Source organism: Anomaloglossus baeobatrachus, chromosome 4, assembly GCF_048569485.1.
Source record: "Anomaloglossus baeobatrachus isolate aAnoBae1 chromosome 4, aAnoBae1.hap1, whole genome shotgun sequence".
NCBI classification, from domain to species: Eukaryota; Metazoa; Chordata; class Amphibia; order Anura; family Aromobatidae; genus Anomaloglossus; species Anomaloglossus baeobatrachus.
Window position 1 is genome coordinate 281916991 of NC_134356.1, and position 22730 is coordinate 281939720.

At 44.9% G+C, this 22730-nt stretch overlaps 1 protein-coding gene across 1 annotated transcript in view; it reads right to left on the reverse strand.

The window, feature by feature from the left end:
* PTPRB (protein tyrosine phosphatase receptor type B) overlaps window positions 1–22730 on the reverse strand; it is a 177564-nt gene that overhangs the window by 144001 nt on the left and 10833 nt on the right. The window contains exon 2 of the mRNA XM_075344888.1: window positions 19146–19375. Within this exon, the coding sequence (XP_075201003.1) occupies window positions 19146–19375 (230 nt within the window). The remainder of the gene's footprint in view (window positions 1–19145; window positions 19376–22730) is intronic.

Below are 22730 nucleotides of genomic sequence, written 5' to 3' on the forward strand. Positions count from 1 at the left end.
GAATTGCCAAAAATCACAGCTGTCATCAAACCCGAGCTTAGTAATGGGGAGGGGTCAATGGTTTTAGGCTGAGGGAGCCCAATAAACATGTGCACACATTGCCTAATCTGGTAATCAGGAATTGAGTTCAATAAATTCACTGGCGGTCATAGCTGGGGTTCCCATGGTACTCCAGCTGTAACCTCAGGTGAAGTCATTGAACTCCGTGACCTCACTTCAGGTGAATGCCGGATTACCAGATTAGGCAATGTGTGCATATTCAGTATTGGTTGCAGACATTTCCACACCAAACCTGCATCTCCTGTTAGAAAACAAACCAAAAATGTGATACATTTTTAACTCGTTTGCAGATTTGTTGCAGATATTTCTGCCCCAAATCTGCATCTTCTGGCAGAAAAATGAACCGGAAATACATCAAAATTGCATTGCAGTTGGTACATTTTTTGCCAGGAGATGCAGATTTAGTGTAGAAATGTCTACAACAAATCTTCATCTTCTGGCAGAAAAACACCAGTAATTGGTGCTGTCTTCAGCCAAATACGCAACGTGTGCACATAACCTAATCCGGTAATCTGGCACTGACTTCAATGACTTCAACTGAGGTGAGGTCACTGAGTTCAATGAGCTCCCCAGAGGTCAGTTCACCTGAGGTCACAGCTGGGGTATCGTAGGAACCTTGCTCTTACAGCTGCGGTGCTGCCAGTGTGTCTCTGATGCTGCATTGATCGGTCACATTTTCTAATGTAGCAAAGTCAGGATTGTTATGAAACCTTGTGTGGATTATGTGGGAATTGCAGGGGTCTTTTGGAGGTTAATAAATTGGAGAAGGAGGTGTTTTTTTTAATAAAGGATTTTTCTCCGTGTTTTGTGTTTATTTCTTTTGACTTACAGGTTTAATAAAATGAGGGTCTCATAGACCCCTCCCCATTACTAACCTCAGGCTTGATGACAGTTGTGAATTTTTTTTACAAATCACAGCTGTCATTAACGCCATATATTAATGATTGCCAATGCACCAGATCAATTAGGATGAGCCGAATAAAATGCTGGAATTGGTGCATCTAATGGATGCGAAAACTCTGAGGCAGCTGCGGGCTGCTATTTTTAGGCTGTGGGACACAATAATCATGGGCCTCACCAGCCTGAAAACACCAGCCCCTAGCTGTTTTCATTATCTTGGCTGGGTATCAAAATTGAGGGGACCGCATGATGTTTTTTAAATTTATTTATTTAAATTAAAAAAAACCTGCATAGGGTTCTTTGTATTTTGATACACAGCCAAAGTAACTCATACAGCTGAGGTCTGCAGCCTGTAGCCGTCTGCTTTATCTGCACTGGGTAACAATATACAGGGGATCCTATGCTATTTTTTTTCAATTATTTATTTGTTTTACACTCCACAACCAATCACAGGTGCCGGCATGCCAGCAGTCAGACTGCGACCAATCACAGATGCTGTAATAGAGGGTAGTCGGGGGAAGCAGTGAATATTCACAATCATTAATTACTGGACTCAGAAGCAGTGTGACAGCCGCGCAGAAACTCGGTAATATAATTGCCCTGCTCTAACCCCCATTTTGCATCCTTTTGCAGCCCCCTAGCCCTTACTAACACCATTTTGCAGCACACAAGTTTAGGTCCCCACAGATTTATGTGGGGTTCGGCATCCGCACTCATGTTCAAGTTCGGTTCTGAACCAGACTTTTTTCTTTTCTTTTTTTTTTTATAAAGTCCGGCCGGACCTGCCGAACCTAAACATCTGCTAGTTCACCCATCTCTACTAATGATATGTATTTGACAAACATCTTAGAGTTTAATTTACTGTCACTTATTATGTTTTTCTCATAAGCACTAGGACCTCTTTAAGTATTTAGTTTACAAGTAAAACCACCTTTTTTAAGTAATTGCTAAAATATTTACTTTCAAATACAATTACTCTAAAATTTAGGACGACTGATATTAGTATTCAATTATAGTGGAAAATTTGTCCAATTCTTCACTTATATACCAGAAAGCAACTTTGATGCCTGTATTAAAGGCATTATATATTAAGCAGGTGGTTCTTAGACTGTCATGCGGTTTACATTCTTTATCTTAAACTGGTGTAACTCGGTGACCTTGGGAAATAATCAACTCTCAAACTTCCTGTGACACTAAAAATAAAAAGTACACATGTTTTGGGGAAGGTTTTCATTGTTGCTTGCATTGTTCTAAAATGAATAAAGATTCTCACTTTTGTATAAAGGACGTGTTATATATGGCTCTCAATAAAATCCATAGAGCAGGTAATCCATTAGTTAACATGGCTTCCTGAGCTCAATTATTTTACTGTACAGGCTGCGGAAGTTTAGGGAGTGCCCGGATATGTGGCTAATAGCAGGCTCCAGGGTCTTTTGCTACAGACACTTTCCCAAGGTTTCCTGACATTTTTTTTTTGAATACCAACTTCACTCCCTTATTATCAAGAGGAAATGGGCTTTGAACAACCTTTGTCTGTGCGGCTTTTAAAGCACAAGAGTTAGGTTTACTCTCAGCTGAATGTTGCTGGATAAACTAAACATTTAACGTCATCTGTGAAGATGAAGAACTTTTTCATAAGCCAAAACAAAAATTTGATTTGCTTTGAGTATAGGCCGCAAGTAAGAGCATATTCCAATTAAGACAGCTTTAAGTGGCCCACCAACGCGTTTTAGGTTTACCATAGCTGTGCTTTGGACAATCCCTTTTTGTTAGGAGGGCCCCAAATAATCATCTCACATCTGTGCATGAACCCAGCAGAAAATATTAAATCCCTGTAATCAGGTATTGCATAGTTTATATTGAAATCAGTGCGTTGTCAATGTAATGCAGAGAGGGAGAGGTACTCCGTGTAGCCATGTCAAAGTATTCTGAGATTTTTGTGATTTTTATTCATTGTTCCACATCCACATTATGAAAGACACTATCATATAGTCTTCTGTTTTTTAATAAATACTGATTCATGTACATTATGTATGTCATAAGTGGTTTGCGTGAGATGTTAAATCAGATTGTATGTTGTTCTAAAGAGCTTATTCCTAAAGCTACATTTTTAATGGAAGATTAAAATATCCGAGGAGATCATGATTGAGTGTTTCTAGGATGCAGACCTGCAGATGGAGCAGAAATTCCTTTAAATGATGCACTTTACTTATTTTTGGACTGAAGCATTGCAGTTGGTGCCCCCTACTGTTTCATATTGATACAACAAGTCTGAAAGATCATTGTTGCTGGTCCAACCAGCAACTCTGGATACAGGCAGAACTGGTGTCCATTTTTCTTTCTTTTTGGTGGTCTGACTAAATTAATTGTAAACAAAAGCAACAAATATCAATTAATATCAGTTTTTAAAACAGTGTTTTTTGATCTGATTGTGTTTTATGCCTCAAAATCTAAAGTGTAAGGTTGTTCCTTATAGAGAGTAGTGATGTGTCATTTGCGAACGATCCGAGACAAAAAGCTGGCTAAATTCTCTGAGTGGCTCTAACTGGGCGTAAAATTATGGTGTTCAGTTGATGAAACCCTACCCACCTGAACTATGTGAGAGGCTAAAGGGAGCTTTACACGCAGCGATATCGCTAGCGATCGTAACCGCCCCCGTCGTTTGTGCTTCACGGGCAAATCGCTGCCTGTGGCGCACAATATCATTAGGAGCCGTCACAAGGACTTACCTGACTAGCGACGTCGCTGTGGCCGGCGAACCGCCTCCTTTCTAAGGGGGCGATTCGTGCGGCGTCACAGTGGCGTCACTAAGCGGCCGCCCATAGAAGCGGAGGGGCGGAGATGAGCGGCCGAAACATCCTGCCCACCTCCTTTCGTCCTCATTGCCGGCGGCCACAGGTAAGCTGTAGTTCGTCGTTCCCGAGGTGTCACACATAACGATGTGTGCTGCCTCGGGAACGACGAACAACCTGCGTCCTCAACAATCAATGATTTTTTGAAAATGCACGACGTGTCAACGATGGACGATGGAAAGGCTGCTAGTTGGTGTCACACGCAACGACGTCGCTAACGATACCCGGATGTGCGTCATGAAATCCGTGACCCCACCGATATACCATTAGATATGTCGTTGCTTGTAACGGGGCCTTAAGACTGTCCACTACAGGGTAAGGCTTCTCCTTGAGTTTCCCCTTTCACATAAGCAAATCAGGTTTCATACTTTGCACTGATGAGGGGCAATGTCCTGAAATACCATGTCTGCAAATTTTGATTATGGTTTGACTTTTATCCTAAGTCATATGGAAAGTCTCATTAAAAGATCCATATTAACTTTTAGAATGGCTACTTCCAATAGGTGGCACTAGAGTATTCCTCTCTGAAGAAATATGTCTCAAAATAACACATTTGTATACTTGCATTTTCATACATCTAAATGGGATAGAGTGAATACGGACAGAAGAGGGATCCTGTGCTAGAAGAATATATGGATAGTCTGCAGACCAGGATCATCAAAATGTACAATTTCACCTGCCCTGGAGGTGATAGTCGCCCCCTTACCTCTTGGGGCCCTTGGCGACTGCATAGAATGCAAACCCGGTATGTCCACCCTTGTAAATGGGAATTATAAAATAATGCACAAATGCTGCAATAATAACCTCATTGAGATACATGGAGCAGATTTTCAGTTGTAGAAATATTCAATATACATTAGGGAGAAATCTTCAAGACAGGAGTTTTATACAATAGATTTAATGAAAAGTCTGCTAAAGTAAGACGTGCCAAATTCAACAACATGTTTGTTAACAAATTTTGCGTATCTTTAGGGCTACCCACGTGCCAATATCACAAGTTATACTCCATGGGCTAGAGTAAATTTCCTGGATATATGACAATTTTTGGCGATAATTATATTGAATCTGTCAGGATGTGATAGTGTCAGGTCTGGCAGTTTGAATGTTGGTGGGTGTCATGGCAGGTTTCCGGGGGTCAGGGGGTTAATCCTTCTCATACCTCTGAACCCAAGTGAGTCCCTTACACTCCTGGGCATACTCCGGCTTTCCGTCAGGTCACCTATCACCCCTCACTGGCCATGAGGGGTGGGCTGTTACCTCAGGTACTTACACTGGCTGTGTTTTGCACTCTGAGAGACTCACTTCAGGTTGTGGTATTGCTGGGAGGCAGGACGACGTCACTCCAAGCGATTATGCGGTGCACGGGTCCCGGATTGCCAAATCCTCTAGTGTCAGCTGTTGCCAGGGGATATGGGACACCAAGTCTTCTGGTTCAGCAAGGTGGTGGAAGGTTCCTTCCATTCAATCTTCCTCACCCCCTCCTTTGCCACTCTGGGTTGAAGGTGGAGACTGGGAATTACCTCAGCAGTCTCAGCTGATCCATGAAAGGGATATTTAAACCCGCTACATCCTATGGTTAGTGCTGGTTATTTTCAGTTGTGCCTGGGTAGGAAGGTTAGTAGTTTGAGTTTGTGCTGGTTTGCCCTCTGCTCTGGTCTTTTGGTTTTGGCTTTGTCCCTAGCCTACCCTAATACCTGTCTAGTGGCTACTACTTTTCTTGATGGTATTGATGCATTTGAAAGAAAAACCCACAATGGTCACAGAAATAACTTGAATCTAACAAAAGTAATAATAAATAAAAAAAATCTATGAAAATGAACAAATTGCTCAGCCATACTTCCACAGAATAAAAATAAAATAAAACTCATGAAACAGGCCTGGACAGAAATGATGGTACTCCTGAAAATAATGTGACAAAAGGGACATGTTAAATCAAGGTGTGTCCACTAATTAGCATCACATTTGTCTACAATCTTGTAATCAGTCAGTGGACTTGTATATAGGGCTACAGATACCCACTGTGCTGTTTGGTGACATGGTGTTCACCACACTCAACATGGACCAGAGGAAGCAAAGGAAAGAGTTGTCTTAGGAGATTAGAAAGAATATTATAGACAAGCATGTTAAAGGTAAAGGTTATCAGACCATCTCCAAGCAGCTTGATGTTCTTGTGACTACATTTGCACATATTATTCAGAAATTTAAGATCCATGGGACTGTAGCCAACCTCCTTGGATGTGGCCACAGGAGAAAAATTGAAGACAAATCAAAGAGACGGATAATATAAATGGTAGCAAAAGAGCCCAGAAAAACTTCAAAAGAGATTAAAGGTGAACTTCAAGGTCAAGGAACATCAGTGTCAGATCACACCATCTGTTGTTGTTTGAGTGAAAGTGGACTTCATGGGAGATGACCAAGGAGGGACCCATTGTTGAAAAACAATCATAAAAAAAACAGACTGGAAGTTGTCAAATTACATGTTGACAAGCCACAAAGCTTCTGGGAGAATGTCCCATGGACAGATGAGACAAAAATTTAACTTTTTTGCAAGGCACATCAGCTCTATGTTTACAGTGGGAAAAATGAAGCATATCAAGAAAAGAACACTGTCCCTACGGTGAAACATGGAGGAGGCTCTGTTATGTTCTGGAGCTACTTTGCTGCATCTGGCACAGGGTGTCTTCAATCTGCGCAGGGCACAATGAAATCTCAAGACTATCAAGGGATTCTAGAGAGAAATGTGCTGCCCAGTCTCAGAAATCTTGTTCTCAGTGGCAGGTCATGGGTCTTGCAACAGGATAATGACCCAAAACGCACAGCTAAAAATACCCAAGAATGGCTAAGAGGAAAACACTGGACTATTCTGAAGTGGCCTTCTATGAGCCCTGACCTAAATCCTATTGAGCATCTTTAGAAAGAGCTGAAACATGCCGTATGGAAAAGGCAACCTTCAAACTTCGAGAAAACTGAAGCAGTTTGCTCTTGAGGAGTGGGCCAAAATACCTGTCGAGAGGTGCAGAAGTCTCATTGACAGTTACAGCAATTGTCTGATTGCAGTGATTGCCTCAAAAGGAAAAGGTTGTGCAACAAAATATTAAAGGGAACCAAACATCAGGATTTTCATGTATAAGGTGAAATCCAACTTTATAAAGTTTGAAAATTCGTGCACTTTTGGATTGACGTGTGCAACTCTCTCCTAATGTCCGGGCGTGTTATGCACTTGTATCCCCACCCACCCCCACCCCCCCGCCGCCTGTTCCTCTCTCTCTCTGGTTGTTTGCAAATTTCTCTCTTGAGAAACATGGCGCCGGAGTTGGCACCTGCGCATAGCACTTATCTCCGGCAACATGTTTCTGAACCCCGCAGTACTTAGTATTTTGCAGGAGAGGGCGGCGCATGCGCCCTCGCTTCTTCAGATCCCATTGTGACCGCGGGAGCGCGCATGGTCACTGCAGAACAGCTGATGAGAGGACGTGATTACCTGCATCTACGACACCGTGCCAGCACAGCAGCTGCCTAGGACACCGGGATGCCACAGGAAAAAGCCGACAGCAGGATTCTTCTCACTGTCCCGCAGGTATGTTTGGAGGAGGAGGAGGTAGTCGCGTCCTCCAATCAGCTGTTCTGCAGTCCTGTTGTGACCACGCGCGCTCCCACGGTCACAACGGGATCTGAAGAAGCGAGGGCGCATGCACCGCCCTCTCCTGCAAAATACTAAGTACTGCGGGCTTCAGAAACATGGCGCCGGTGATAAGCACTATGCGCAGGTGCCAACTCCAGTGCCATGTTTCTGAAGAGAGACATTTGCAAACAACCAGAGAGAGGGAGGAACAGGCGGCGGGAGGGGGGGGGGCGGGGATACAAGTGCATAACACGCCCGGACATTAGCAGCGAGGTGCACACATCAATCAAAAAGTGCACGAATTTTCAAACTTTATAAAGTTGGATTTCACTACCTAAACACCCGAGCTGTACCCTAATGGTATGTACACACTGTGCCTGATAGTGCCAGTACTGCACTGGCTGCACCTTATACATGAAAATCCTGATGTTTGGTTCCCTTTAAGTTAAGGAGGGAACCATCATTTCTGTCCATGCCTATTTCATGAGTTTTTTTTATTTTTTTAAAAATTCTGTGGAAGCATGGTTGAAAAGCAATGTCTGACTATCATTTGGTCATTTCCATAGATTTTTTTTTATTTATTATTACTTTTGTCAGATTCAAGTTATTTCTGTGACCATTGTGGGTTTTTCTTTCATTAAACGAGGGGTACCAACAATTTTGACCACGTGTGTATATTGACAGTGAGCTGCTAATCAGTTATGGGTCGTGGCTTGACCAGGTCTCATATGGGACCTAGTTCGAATAGTAATACTCTGCTGCTGCTAAAACATTCTTTATATGGAAACAACAGCCTACCTACAGCCTAACAAGTGACACATCCCTAAAGTGTCACTCCTACCTCGTGCTGTCCACAAATTACATAGCAAAAGCCTGCTGACAGATTCATTTTAAGAACATTGCAAAGCTGGCACCAAAATGCCAAAAGTTACAAAATTTTTACCTCCCTATTTAATGATTCCCTGCCAAAAGGTCTACACTACCACAGTTAAAGCTAAGTAGTCCACTTTGGCCTTAGGAGATTTCTCATTGTTGTATTACCGTATTTTTCGCTTTATAAGGCCCCCTTCACACGTCCGTGATACACGTGCGTGTTTGGTCCGTTTCCGTATATACCGGAGACACGGCCAAACGTGCACCAATGTTAATCTATGATTGTGGTCACACGTCCGTTATTTCATTATGTCCGTGTGTGCGTGTCCGTGATCCGTATGTGTATGCGTTTTGCACGGATGCATGTCCGTTATCTGCACGGAGCACGCACACGTGGACACAATGAAAGTCTATGGGTATGTGCACACACGTTAGTAAACACGTATGCATCTACCTATAGTCCGTGTCCGTTTGGTGTTTTTATTTCTAGTGATGTCGGCTATTCTTTCTATTTCTGTGTATGTCGGTCAATCTCCCTGAGTCCGTCGGTCGGTCTCTCTGTCTCTCTGTCGGTCTCTCTGTCTCTCTGTCGGTCTCTCTGTCTCTCTGTCCCTCTCTCACAGTCTGTCGGTCAGTTTCCCCCCCTCTCTCATACTTACCGTTCCCCGATCTCCGGCGCGGCCCTGCACGGCATTCACACTGCTGCGACGGCTTTTACTATTTTGAAAAAGCCGGCCGCTCATTAAACAATCTCCTATTCCCTGCTTTCCCCGCCCACCGGCGCCTATGATTGGTTGCAGTGAGACATGCCCCCACGCTGAGTGACAGGTGTCACACTGCACCCAATCACAGCAGCCGGTGGGCGTGTCTATACTGTGCAGTAAAATAAATAAATAAATAATTAAAAAAAAACGGCGTGCGGTTCCCCCCAATTTTAATGCCAGCCAGATAAAGCCATACGGCTGAAGGCTGGTATTCTCAGGATGGGGAGCTCCACGTTATGGGGAGCCCCCCACCCTAACAATATCAGTCAGCAGCTGCCCAGAATTGCCGCATACATTAGATGCGACAGTTCTGGGGCTGTACCCGGCTCTTCCCGATTTGCCCTGGTGCTTTGGCAAATCGGGGTAATAAGGAGTTATTGGCAGCCCATAGCTGCCAATAAGTCCTAGATTAATCATGTCAGGCGTCTATGAGACACCCTCCATGATTAATCTGTAAATTACAGTAAATAAACACACACACACCAGAAAAAATCCTTTATTAGAAATAAAAAACACACACATATACCCTGGTTAACCACTTTAATCAGCCCCAAAAAGCCCTCCATGTCCGGCGTACTCCAGGATGGTCCAGCGTCGCATCCAGCGCTGCTGCATGGAGGTGACAGGAGCTGCAGAAGACACCGCCGCTCCGGTCACCTCCACGCAGCTAATGAAGACAGCCGCGCGATCAGCTGAGCTGCCACTGAGGTTACCCGCTGTTACTGGATCCAGTGACAGCGGGTAACCTCACTGACAGCTCAGCTGATCGCACGGCTGTCTTCATTAGCTGCGTGGAGGTGACCGGAGCGGCGGTGTCTTCTGCAGCTCCTGTCACCTCCATGCAGCAGCGCTGGATGCGACGCTGGACCATCCTGGAGTACGCCGGACATGGAGGGCTTTTTGGGGCTGATTAAAGTGGTGAACCAGGGTATATGTGTGTGTTTTTTATTTCTAATAAAGGATTTTTTCTGGTGTGTGTGTGTTTATTTACTGTAATTTACATATTAATCATGGAGGGTGTCTCATAGACGCCTGACATGATTAATCTAGGACTTATTGGCAGCTATGGGCTGCCAATAACTCCTTATTACCCCGATTTGCCAAAGCACCAGGGCAAATCGGGAAGAGCCGGGTACAGCCCCAGAACTGTCGCATCTAATGTATGCGGCAATTCAGGGCGGCTGCTGACTGATATTGTTAGGGTGGGGGGCTCCCCATAACGTGGAGCTCCCCATCCTGAGAATACCAGCCTTCAGCCGTATGGCTTTATCTGGCTGGCATTAAAATTGGGGGGAACCGCACGCCGTTTTTTTTTAATTATTTATTTATTTATTTTACTGCACAGTATAGACACGCCCACCGGCTGCTGTGATTGGGTGCAGTGTGACACCTGTCACTCAGCGTGGGGGCGTGTCTCACTGTAACCAATCATAGGCGCTGGTGGGCGGGGAAAGCAGGGAATAGGAGATTGTTTAATGAGCGGCCGGCTTTTTCAAAATAGTAAAAGCCGCTGCAGCAGTGTGAATGCCGTGCAGGGCCGCGCCGGGGATCGAGGAACGGTGAGTATGAGAGAGGGGGGGAAACTTCAGTCACTCGGGGGATTAGCGGTCACCGGTGAATCCTTCACAGGTGACCGCTAATCAGTACTCGACACAGACAGAGCCGCGGTATGAGGATGAAGTTGGGTGAAGTTCACCCGAGTTCATTCTCATCGCGCAACTCTGTCTGCTGTCAGCCGACATTTATAAACGACATTGTGCATCACACACACGGACATTCCACACGGACATTCCACGTACACATACACGTTAATTCCACACGCACACACGGACGTTCTGCACACAAACACGGCTAGCATACGCAATTCACACAGGTGCCACACGGACCATAAAAACGGACACAAAAACGGGACACGGAACCGAAAAACGGCCCGTAACACACGTGCGTGTTTTTCACAGACGTGTGAAGGGGGCCTAAGACATACTTGATTATAAGACACCCCCCCAAATTTGGTGAAGGAAAAGAGAATATTTTTTTTTTTAAATGTTAAATGGGGTCCGTCTTATAATGCCAGTGTCGTCTAACAAATCATATAGCGTATATGTCCCTCATAGCCCCCATCCTAAAATTAGCCCCCTTAATCTGGATATGGCCCCCTTATATTAAATATAGCCCCCTTGTGCAGGCACACGTCCCCCAGTAATGCCACATGTCCCCCATTGATGGCACACGTCCCCTATTGCTGGCATACATCCCCTACAGCTGGCACAGGTCTCCTATAGATGGCACACGTCTACTACAGCTGGCACAGGTCTCCTATGGATGACACACGTCCCCCTGTGCTGCCCATAGCCCCCTATGGATGGCACACATCCCCCTGTGCTCCCCATGGCCCCCTATGGATGGCACACATCCCCCTGTGTTTGATTTTGCCCCCTATGGATGGCACACGTCCCCCTGTGCTGCCTATGGCCCCCTATGGATGGCACACGTCCCCCTGTGCTGCCGATGGCCCCCTATGGATGGCATACGTCCCCCCTTGTGCTGCCCATGACCCCCTATGGATGGCACACGTCCCCCTGTGTTAGATATGGCCCCCATGCTGCTGCCCATAGTAAAATAAAAAACTTTTTACTTACCTTCTCTAGCGCTGTCCTCCCGTGGTCTCCGTCCATGCTGCTGAGCTCCTGCACTTCCTGGTTCTTGGTGCCGGTCATATGATCGGCACAGCAGAGTGACATCATCTCTGCTTGTCTGATCACAGCGGCAGCAGGGAGTCCGGGGAGATCAGCGCCGGAGGAGGTAAGTAAAGAGTATTTTATTTTACTATGGGCAGCAGCATGGGGGACATTTCTAACACGGGGGGGGGGCATATGCCATCAAAGGGGGGCGCAGGCACATATAATATGCGCCGCTACCCCAGCCCATCACCACGGTGCGGTTTCAGCACCACGTTGATGGACAGCGGCAGTGCATATTATATGAGCGGGAGCAGGAGATCTCTCCTGCAGCCTTCACCAGCCTCCACCAGCCTCCAGCACCGCTCCAGAGCTGCCCCCACCTTCCCTGGGCCCTGCAGTATATAATCCGTATATTTGGATTATAAGACGCACCCCCTACTTTCCCCAAAATTTGGCGAAACAAAAGTGTGTCTTAGGCCTCTGCCACACTCACGTGAAATTCACGCACGTGCCGAGAGACACGTATTTTCCCTGCGTGTTGCGTGCAGGTAAGTACGTGTCTCTGGTACGTGCGTGACACGTGTGTTCTACGTGTGCTATCCGCGATAGCACACGTAGAATCGGTAATTATTATACTCACCTGGTCCTTCCTGCTGTCCGCGCTGCTGTCCGTGGTGCTGATCCTCGGTCTCCAGCCCTCCCGTCTCCCCGCTGCTGCTGCTGCCAGGCAGTGAAGTGAATATTCAATGAGAATAATGAGCGGCGGTCGGCAGCAAGAGGCAGCAGCGGCAGAGACAGGAGGGCTGGAGAAGGTGAGTTAATGTTTTGTTTTTTTTTCAATGACATGTGTGTTTTCTCCGGCGCGTGTCACACGGGACCGCATCCACACTACACCCGTGTGGTGCGGGTGTGGGCCGTGTGACACCCGTGCTGCCGGTGAAAAAACGGACATGTCAGCGCTTTCAAAAACGCACACACGTACAAACGCACACGGACACACGTTCCGTGTGGTTTTACGTGTGTGTGCCTGCTACAATAGGGTAGCATTGGTTAAAGTGTCTCCGTGCCGCCGGTACGTGTAAAAAATGACAAACACGTGCCGGAGGCACGGATGTGTGGCGCAGGCCTTATAAAGTGAAAAATATGGTAAATATTGAATACTATTTTACAGAATGATTTTATAAACTGATGTTTTTCAACCGGAAGAATTGTTGTCATGAAAATGCTTATGAAACTAAAACATGAAAAATAAAAGTTCTCTTGTTAATAATAATATAAAAAAAAACCTAACTAAACCAGGCCGCAGCCAATAATAGAGGGATGGAAGTCAGAAAAACCATGGAAATAATTCCCCATTAAATAATAACTCTCCCTACCTAGCAATGGTGGGTATGACGCCCCCATTCACAGCCGTACTCTGTCTGGGCCATTCAGGTATCACCCTCACACACCATCGTTTTGGTGCTCCAGGATGGTTCCCGTATTGGTGATTTACCTCCTGGACCTGTCCCCTGATTATTTCCTGACATCTTTGGGAGGAAACGTGTTGGGACCTTTTTTGTCTGACTTCTTTCAGATACGATAAGTTTCTGATGCCTCCATCTTATTTTGATGGGGCTCTGTTTTTTTGTTAACTGTATGGTGTTAGTTTGACCTGTGCAGGGCTTATTAGGATCAATGAGGGCAATTTAGGGATAGTTTATCCTTTCTCCCTCCTAGCATTTGTTATTATAACATACCCTGCATTGTCATGTTTTGTGTTTGTTATTTTGGTTTTTGACCTTTTAAGGGTATTAGATTAAAAGTTATTTTTTAATGGGGATTTATTTCCATGGTTTTTATAGTGATAATATAACACAGATGAGATCTTATTTTACTTAAAAATAAATGCTTTTGCTGTGGATTACAGTTTTGAAGCAATAAATATTAGGATCTGCTTTGTGGTAAGGATTATGCAAAGAAAAGTAAAAAAAAAATAAAAAAAAGGTGCAAATGCAAGCAGAATTGCAGGAAGCAATAAAAGCAATATTTGGATTTAAGATTTACAACAAAACTCAATCTCGTACCGTATTCCTTCAGATCTAGCATCATTTCCTTACATCTTTTTAACCTTTTTTGGATAATCTGGCATTATGATGGCCTACACTAGAAATTTACATTAAAACATTGACAAGTCAAAATAAATGTTAAAAAATAAATGGACCTGTTCAGTGGAAAAATTGCTGGTGTCTACTATATTGAAAGAACTCCATCAGCATTATTTGCCCATCAATTCATGTCATCACACAGAACGCCCTGACCAGAGAAGAAGGCAGGTAAGAATGATGACCAGCATAATCCTACTGCAGTCTCAGTGGTGATGATGATGGATAGAAAGGATGATTTTATGGCAGACTGAACTTCTCGAGAATTTATTACTGTGCTCTATAGCAGAAGGTCATCTATCAAAAGTCAAGTGTGTCACACTGTAAACTCACTAAAGTCTACGCTGTCAAAGAGAGCATAATCAGGGGAATAGATGTCCTGCTGAAGCTCATTACATCCATTGTTAATATTGTGTACACCATAATGCTGCATATTACAGACATCCTTAATTGTGGTTATTTCTGATCTTCAGAGATATTAAGTAGAAATAGAAGAATACAGTTAGGCTAGTCATAAAGTTTAGTGGCACTGTAGTTAGCAATGTAGCCTTGCAGTGCTTCAAATCCCACTCACTTTGTTGATGAGTTATAGCTTTTAGTGTCTCCCCATTCCTCAAGCTTCGCATTCCCCCTTTGTTCCTCCGTTCTTCTCTATCTGTCTCTCTCCTGTTTTTCTTTTTTTTTTTCTACTCTTTCTCCATTCTCCTACTGCATAGATCTTGTTTCTCATAATCAATAGATGGTCATGGTTGTGTAATTTGAGTAGCCTTGCCAGGGCTCATTTCCAGAACCATGTTTTGTCCTAATACGTTCTCTAGTACATATATTCTCAGTGGTACAAATACTCCACCAATATTTTATTCTTGTATCTCTTTGCATGTTTACATAAAAAATTGTTTTGATAAGCCTTAAATAGAAATTGATTAAACTTATACATTTTCTTTCATTAAGAAAGCGTCACTGATGTCTAGTTTGGTCCTCTAGTCCTGTGTTTCTGGAAGTTCAGAAAAAGTTGGATGAAAGTGGCCGGGTGTCAGGACCTGATCCTATCCTATGCCAGCCTTCATCTCTGCACCAGCTAATGGAGAAGGAGGCAGTCAGTCAACTGCAAGCATGTCATGAATTTTTAGAATGAAATTGTTGGTAGTATTACACTTAATCCCATTCCAATTTATACACAGTACATCAAAACTAAATTTTTATGAGCCAGGACAATTTGTTTTGATTTGATGAACAGTTACATAAAGAAACTTGTAATATATAATGGACAAAACACCCTCTAAATAAGGGTTAGCTTCTAGAGAAGGCAAATGGTGTAAGTGCCCTAGGACCTCCTCCACCATACTGTCCCTTGGACATTCGGTAAACCTATCCAGTTGAGCATTTTAACTCTCTCTTTTGAAGTCTGTGCCAGCAAGTGGCTCTGTAGTCTCCATAACTTACATATATTTGTATAGCGCCCCTGAACCCATCGGGGTGCTACAAGGTTCTGCATCCCCACAAGGATGCAGGGCCTACCCCCTTAGGGACCCAGAAACCCAGTGCCAGTGTGAGGGAAATCCTGAGATATGATGAGAATTATGGCAAAGTTAGCCAGCTGGCCCTACACATACACCCCCCTCCCTGCACACACAGAGATTCCTCGAAGATCACTCAGCATCTGGGAAGTTGTCAAATCCAATTACACTGCCAAGCCAGAGGAAGACCCCCCTGAGGGGATATGTCCATTCATCAAGGGAGTGGGTGGAAAACTGGAAAACCTAAAGAAGCTTCAAAGGGATCCAGGACCCTCTTTCCCAGCAGTAGTTCATATTCCTGACTCCGTAACGTCATACACAGTTATGAGATTACTGTGCGTTTGAGCCATACACCCACTACATCATTAAAATTGGGACTCCAAGCTGCATCTCTGCATACCCTCGAATTCTTTGTGGCACCCTGGGGCGGCAAGATACAGAGAACTGCGAGTAGGAGTCCGGTAGAGGAGTTGTGCTTGGACTCAGTATGCAGAGGGGACACAGATGGATCTGATGATACCAGAACCATCCCAATCGGACCTCCCAGTCCGGAGTTGCGGATCATATTCACTTTGGGATATTATTTTAGACTCAGGACAGGGGTGGGGCAGTACACCCCTGAGAGGTCACCAGGTGGGAGGGGACATGGATTGTAGCCAGTTTGATAAAGACAATGTGGACATTCTTGGCTTGTCTTTACTCGGGGGTCATGCGTACTATACACATGTGAGGAAGTCCATGAAACATTGATCAAACGGCGCCCCCCTATGGCCAGATGCATAAGGTAACTGCTTGATCTGACTCTGTTTGTGACCACGTCTTATCTCTAAATGTACTCTCTGACACATATATATATATATATATATTCTGTAAATTCCATATTGTATATATTGCAGTATCTAGTGTGCCCTTACGGCGATTAAACATATATATTTTAATCTTGGCCTGTTCTGTTATCTCGATCCTGAATCCCACGTCTGTGGGCTCGGCTTAATAGTTATCGTAATTGATCGGTGGCAGCAAGTTTATGCCAAGGATCATTGTGGGGCAACCAGTGAGATCTGGTAGGATTAGATATATTCCGCCCGCGGGAGTCAGGGGAATATATACCTTACTCTCACCGAGAACCCTTCAATCATCGGCATAGTAGAATAGCGGCCTCCTTGCTTGTCGGGCAATTCCATAATGAGCCTGACTATAAGAGGAGCACTAGAGAGCGAGTCACGTTCTCTGTCGGGTGGAAAGGGGTGGGTGTAACTTCTTCTTCCTCCCCCATTTTCCTGACAGCTGGTAACACCAAAAAACCCAGGTAATCCCAGTTTCCCCAACAATCCCCCATACAATGGTACTTAGCTAAGGGTGGGACCATGGATGGCCACCTAGAGGTGGAGCCAATCCAGTCCACTAGTTGACTAGGTGGGAGGGGCAGACTGTGGAGAGTAGTCAGTTGAGTAGTGACTGTAGAGTGTGAAGGTGGAAGCAAAGTGACACCCTGACTCGGGTTAACGGTGACCTGGTACCCAGGAGAGGTGGTTGCCGGTGGAGTACGGTGGAGTACTCCCGGAACTATGCACTGACGGGGTACAGGACCCTAGGACTGGAAAGAGCTTCAAGCCGACCTGTTAATGTGGCATCCCTGCCCGGTCAGACACCACTGAGTACTGCACCCATGCTGAGACAGTACTTCCAGGTAATCCTAAGGGCCAGAACGAGGTGTGTACGCACAGACACATAGCAACCAGGTCTCCCACACCTTTAGAGGGGACCCTTGGGTAGTCTCCAAAAGGGGCTAGCTTTCAAATCTTTTCAAGAGGTGGAGCGGAGGTGCTGGGAACTAAAATGCAGAGGTTGTCAGGAAGAGAGGAGAGCCAGTCTGGTAGTGGAGCGTGGCGGTCGCGAGCTGATACGCACGCGGCCACTATTCAGACCCTGCGCGGTGTAGTAACAGTTGGCGGGGAAGAATGGTCACGGAGGAGTCAGAGCAAAGAGGTGCTCCTGGTGACTAGGCACATACGGGGACAGGTCCCTAGATCAGACTCCAGTTTAACTATCTGCTAAACCTGCCGGTCAGGTGAACTACAAGTACCTCATCAACCACACAGAGTCCGAGCATCAGCAGCAACGGAGGGACCCATAAGGAGACAGAGCTTGAGGCCACCTCACCTGGTCCACGCTTCTAGCAAACGGGCCAAACACAGGGGAGAAAAGGCAGTTATGACTCCCTGGATGGACCCCATGGTACTTCAAGTCAGGGATTATCCGAAGACAGAAGTGCTAGGAAGGCGAGCTAACTGGTTACCCTCAGACTGGCCCGAAGGAGCCCCTGGTCCTACCTGGTTCATCACAGCAACGCCCGAGTTAGCTCACAGAACATCTAAGTGAGTAAAAAGCAGTTGAAAGACTTTTGGACTCAGCCTGTGTTATTTCTGGACCCGCTATCCTACTCACCCGAGCCCCTGGGGCCTGCCTCACTCACGGGAGGCTACATCACCTGGCTACAGACTCCATCAGCCCCAGACGCTCATAAAACCTGCAGCGGCGGTCATCCACATTCTTGACCGCAAGCCGTGAGTGGCGTCACGACACATAACATAAAACTGACATTACCTGTTGCCATATTGAAGAAACCCTGTGGTGTCCCTGAAGAGGCTCAGAATCTCTGGGGTGACACATTAACACCTGCACAGCAAAGGGGACCATCAAGGACCTTGCTGACCCTAAAAAATCCGAAGACTCAGTATCAAAGGGAGAACCGAGGACAGGACCAGAGACTCCAACCCCACAGGGTTCACGCTACCGTCAGGATGACAGAAGTGGACAAACCACAGAACGGGGACCCCCAGTGTTCCATATCAGGGGGACCTACTTACCAGAGACAGGTGCAGGGGAGGAAGGTACCAGAGAAACCAGACTGGCACTGGGATGAAGGGAACCTGGGGGCGAAACCAGCCAGCCTCGGGGCCCCAGTTACCAACTCAAACAAGTGAGTAAACCAGTTGCACTGAATACCTGCGTGGACTCCCTTCTTCCGACGCCCACTGCACCATACACCCGCTGGGGCAAAACCCTACTTGCGGAGTGACTACCATACTAGCTGCCAATACAACCAGCCCCAGTAGAGACATTCTGCAGCGGCGGCTCCCTACATTTGGCTGCAAAACCACAAGTGGCGTCACGTATAAACTGTATTCAACAATCCCCATTACAAAAAGGGCCCAGGGCATGGAACCGGGTAACGGCCACCACCGTGACATTCCCAATAGAGACTCTGCCGGGAACCGAGTACCCTATATCCCTGGCTGCGAGATTTACATGGCTTAAAATTTTGTACCTGGTCACAACAGATGATAAGATGGGATTCAGTGTGCGCACACGGCTTTTTTGCTGCTTTTTGCTGTGTTTTTGCTGCAGCTTGTATTCATAAACTTCATGCGGTCCTTCCCTAGTAAATGATTAATCCGAAATACTGTGCGCATATTACTTCTTTTTTCCTTACAGGTTTTGTTGCAGTTTTTCTGCAGCAAAAAGAAGCAGCATATGACTTTTCTGGCAGAGGGTGCGTTTTTTACTGCAGAAACAAATCTGTAGTTTGCACACATAGCCTTACAGAGGTTCCACTATTCTTTTGCTCTACCGACCTTACTCTAGTTCTGAAATAATACATAAATATATACTTAATTTGTAGGATGTACAGTATTAGCACTGTCTATTGCAATATATAATTCAACTTACCTCCTTTATTGAATTGGGAGAGGTGAATGTGGTTACAATCCAGCCTTGTGTGGAGGCAGTAGACAGCAGACTATCATTATGGGGCTGGCTCACAGTGTCAGTGTCTCGGTCTACACGTGTAACATTTACATGGTATATATCAGTGGTGTTGGCAGTTACCGTCCACTGGGTAATGGTGGTGGTTGAAGTTAAGGTCTTTGTTGTGGGGCTCACTGTAGTATGATCATAATCTGGGGAAAAAATAGAATAGTATTAGATGTTTTACTTAGACAGTTAAATGACCAGAGTGACACAGATGTATCAACAGTGTCACAGGAGACAACAATTTACATTCAATTTTCATTATAATTCAGATGACCTGATACATTAGACCTAAAATGCTTGGTATACTAACTAGACATACCTCTCTTCCTTTTGCCCTTTCTGTAGCGCTGGCATCCCTGCATCCTTCGCTCCCCTTCTTCCAGTTATGACCACTCGGTCCACACCACGCTACCTGGTTCTCCATGTGGGCGTTCACTGCTTCCCCCTCCCGGGGCTTATGGTAAACCCACAGTGCTCCTAGGGCATGCGTGCGCACAGCTGCTCTTCTCTTAAAAAGCCAGCATGCAATTTCCTGGAAGTGACTCTCAGCCTATTGCTGAGAGTCATTGGGTACTTAAGGCACTCTCCTACTAGGGGAGGTGCCTGATCAACGTGTTTAGTTAGTTAGTGGTTTGTTCCCTAGCCAGCGAGTTGTCAGGTCCCCTTGTCTGCTGTGTTTCCTGTTACAGTGTACAGTGTCCTTGCCTGTCTCCCAGTCCTGTTTGTGCCCCGGTGTCAGTCCACCCCGGCTGTGCTATCTGCCTCAGTTACCCCGATGGTCTCACCTTTACTAGTGACTGTATCCATCCACCCCAGCCATTCCATCTGCCTCAGCTACCACAGGGCTTTACTAGTGACTGTATCCATACCATGTGCCTTAGCTACCTCGGTGGTCCCAGCTTTACTAGTGACTGTGTCCATCCACCCCGACCGTGCCATCTGCGTCAGCTACTTCAGTGGTCCCTGCTTTACTAGTGAGTCTGCCTGTCCGTTCTGGCTGTGCTATCTGCCTCAGTCATCCTGGTGGTCTCTGTCTACACTAGAGACTCTGCCTGTCTACACCTGTGTCCATCCCTGCACTGGGGGTCAGCTGCCACAGTCTCAGTCTCTGCCCTGTGAGGGCACCTGGTGTCGGTCTCGTGGTGGGCGCTTAGTCAAGCCCTTCCCACTAAAGGGTAAGCCCGGGGTCTCCTTGTGGTCCAGTGGGTCCACTCATGCTCGCTGCTTTACCATCTTCTGCAGTGAGCATTACTTTTACACCAATAACTAAGCAGAAGATGACATACATCTAATGAACCTGGCAAATTTTCAGTTTATAACCTTGGTCATCCAATATTATATACAGTATATGATATTTTGGATGATAGAATAAATACATTTACGACTATTAAAGCAATTGTTACAAAGTTTTAATAGTAGACTTTTTATGTTTCGTAAAACATAACTTAAAAAGGAATAACCAGAACTAGTTTGCAAGGGTCTCAAAAGCATAGTCACACTGCTGGGTGCCAAGTTACTTTAAACCTATCATGACCTTGCCATTTTCCATTTAATTTTTTCCTTCCTTCCTTCCAAGTGCCATAACTTTTTTTTATTGTCAATATAGCCATATGAGGGGTTATTGTTTGTGGGATGAGTTGTTCTTTTGAATAACACCATTCATTCTACCCCATAGTGTACTGGAAAACGGGAAAAAAAAAATTCCAAGTGCGGTGAAATGACAAAAAAACTGCAGTTGCACAATTTGTTTTTTATTAATCATGTTCACTGTATGGTAAAATTGACCACTGATTCCCTAGGTCGATATAAGTTCACAGATACCAAAAATGTATAGTTTTATTTTAATTTAAGTGGTGAAAAACATTCAGAAAAAAATATATAATTTTTTGGGATCTGGGACTCAGTGACAGCTTTTCTTTTGTATCTTGGTTCTTGAGCTGTCATTTTTAATTTTACCATTTTAGGGTAGATTTAATGTTTTGATCGCCTCCTATTGTATTTTATTGCAATGTTGAGGCAGCCAAAAAAACGTAGTTCTGGCCCTTTATTTATTTTTTTCTACACTGTTTACCAATGGGATTCATTTATTTAATATTTTAAATATTTTGAAAGACCAGACATTTCTGAATGCAGCAATACCAAATATGTGTATTTTTTTTATTATTTAATTTTCAATGGCTCAAAGGGGGTGATTTGATCTTTTTATTTTTTATATTTTATTTCATATTTTTAAAAACTTTTTTTCACTTTTATTGTATTTACTAGTTTCCTTAGAGGACTTGAAGCTGCAATTGTCTGATTGCTTGTACTGTACAGGGCAGTGCATCAGCATTAGCACTGCTTTGTATAGCAGAAATCACAGTCTCCTATGAATGCCGCCTCACAGCCAGCCTTCACTGGAGGACCATGATGACAGAGACAGGGGTCATGAGCTGACCTCTGGCTGTCATGACAACCCATCGGTGCCCCACGATCACATGACAGGTGCGTTGCATGACGTTGAATGACACACTCCCTGCTGGCGTGTGTGAAATCTCTGACAGCGGAATATAACTTGTTAATATCCGTGGCTTTTAGAGGCACATGACAGCTGACCAGATCAGCTGTCATGTGCAGGGATAGATGGGGGCTCAGTGTGTGAGCCTACATCAAAGGCAGGGACACAACCTTTGATGTAAATATACATCAACAGATGTGAAAAGGTTAAAACTTAAGACACTAGGGGGAATTTACCAAGCCTTTGAATCATACTAAGAGTCTCTTCCTAATGCTGTGAGCGGGAGGTTCATCAAGTTAGACTAGGTTTCCTGACAGTATACATTTTCCTATTTTGCTTACAGGTATGTGTATATGATGTCTTTTAATCTCAGGCAAACTTGCAATAAAATTTCAAGCAGAAGAAATAAAAAAAACTGTCTTTTTTTCCTCAAATGTCTTTTGTGGCATTTTTTCAGTTGCTTCCTGAGCATTTTTCCAACAGTTTTGGCCACCAGTAGTTTATCAGAGGGTTTTCCCATTGTTTTTGTGACGCCTTCTTTACTGTCGCTGCACAGTAATTTTTTTCATTCCATGTAACAATGAAGAAACCAATACTGAATACAGCACCACTTGATCGTATTTTTATTCTTTTTTTTTTTAATGCTGGAATGACACTTTAAATGTAAGCCCCAACTCCCCTTTCGAATGCATCCCCTTTTACCGACTTCTAAATGGATGGAAGTCAGAAGTTACTGTATGTCACAAGCACTCAATACATCTCTATGAGAGCGAGAATGACTTGTATTGAGTTGTGACCTTCGGCGTGCTCCATGAAACACTGGAGCTGCTGTCAGTTCTCAAACCATGGGAGACCAACCAGAGTGGTGGAAATAGAAGATGAAGCCACAGGAAGGTGAGCATAAGACTGGGAGCAATGGACTAAAGGCCCCGTCACACGCAGCAATATCGCTAGCGAGCGTACCCGTCCCCATCGTTTGTGCGTTACGGGAAAATCGCTGCCCG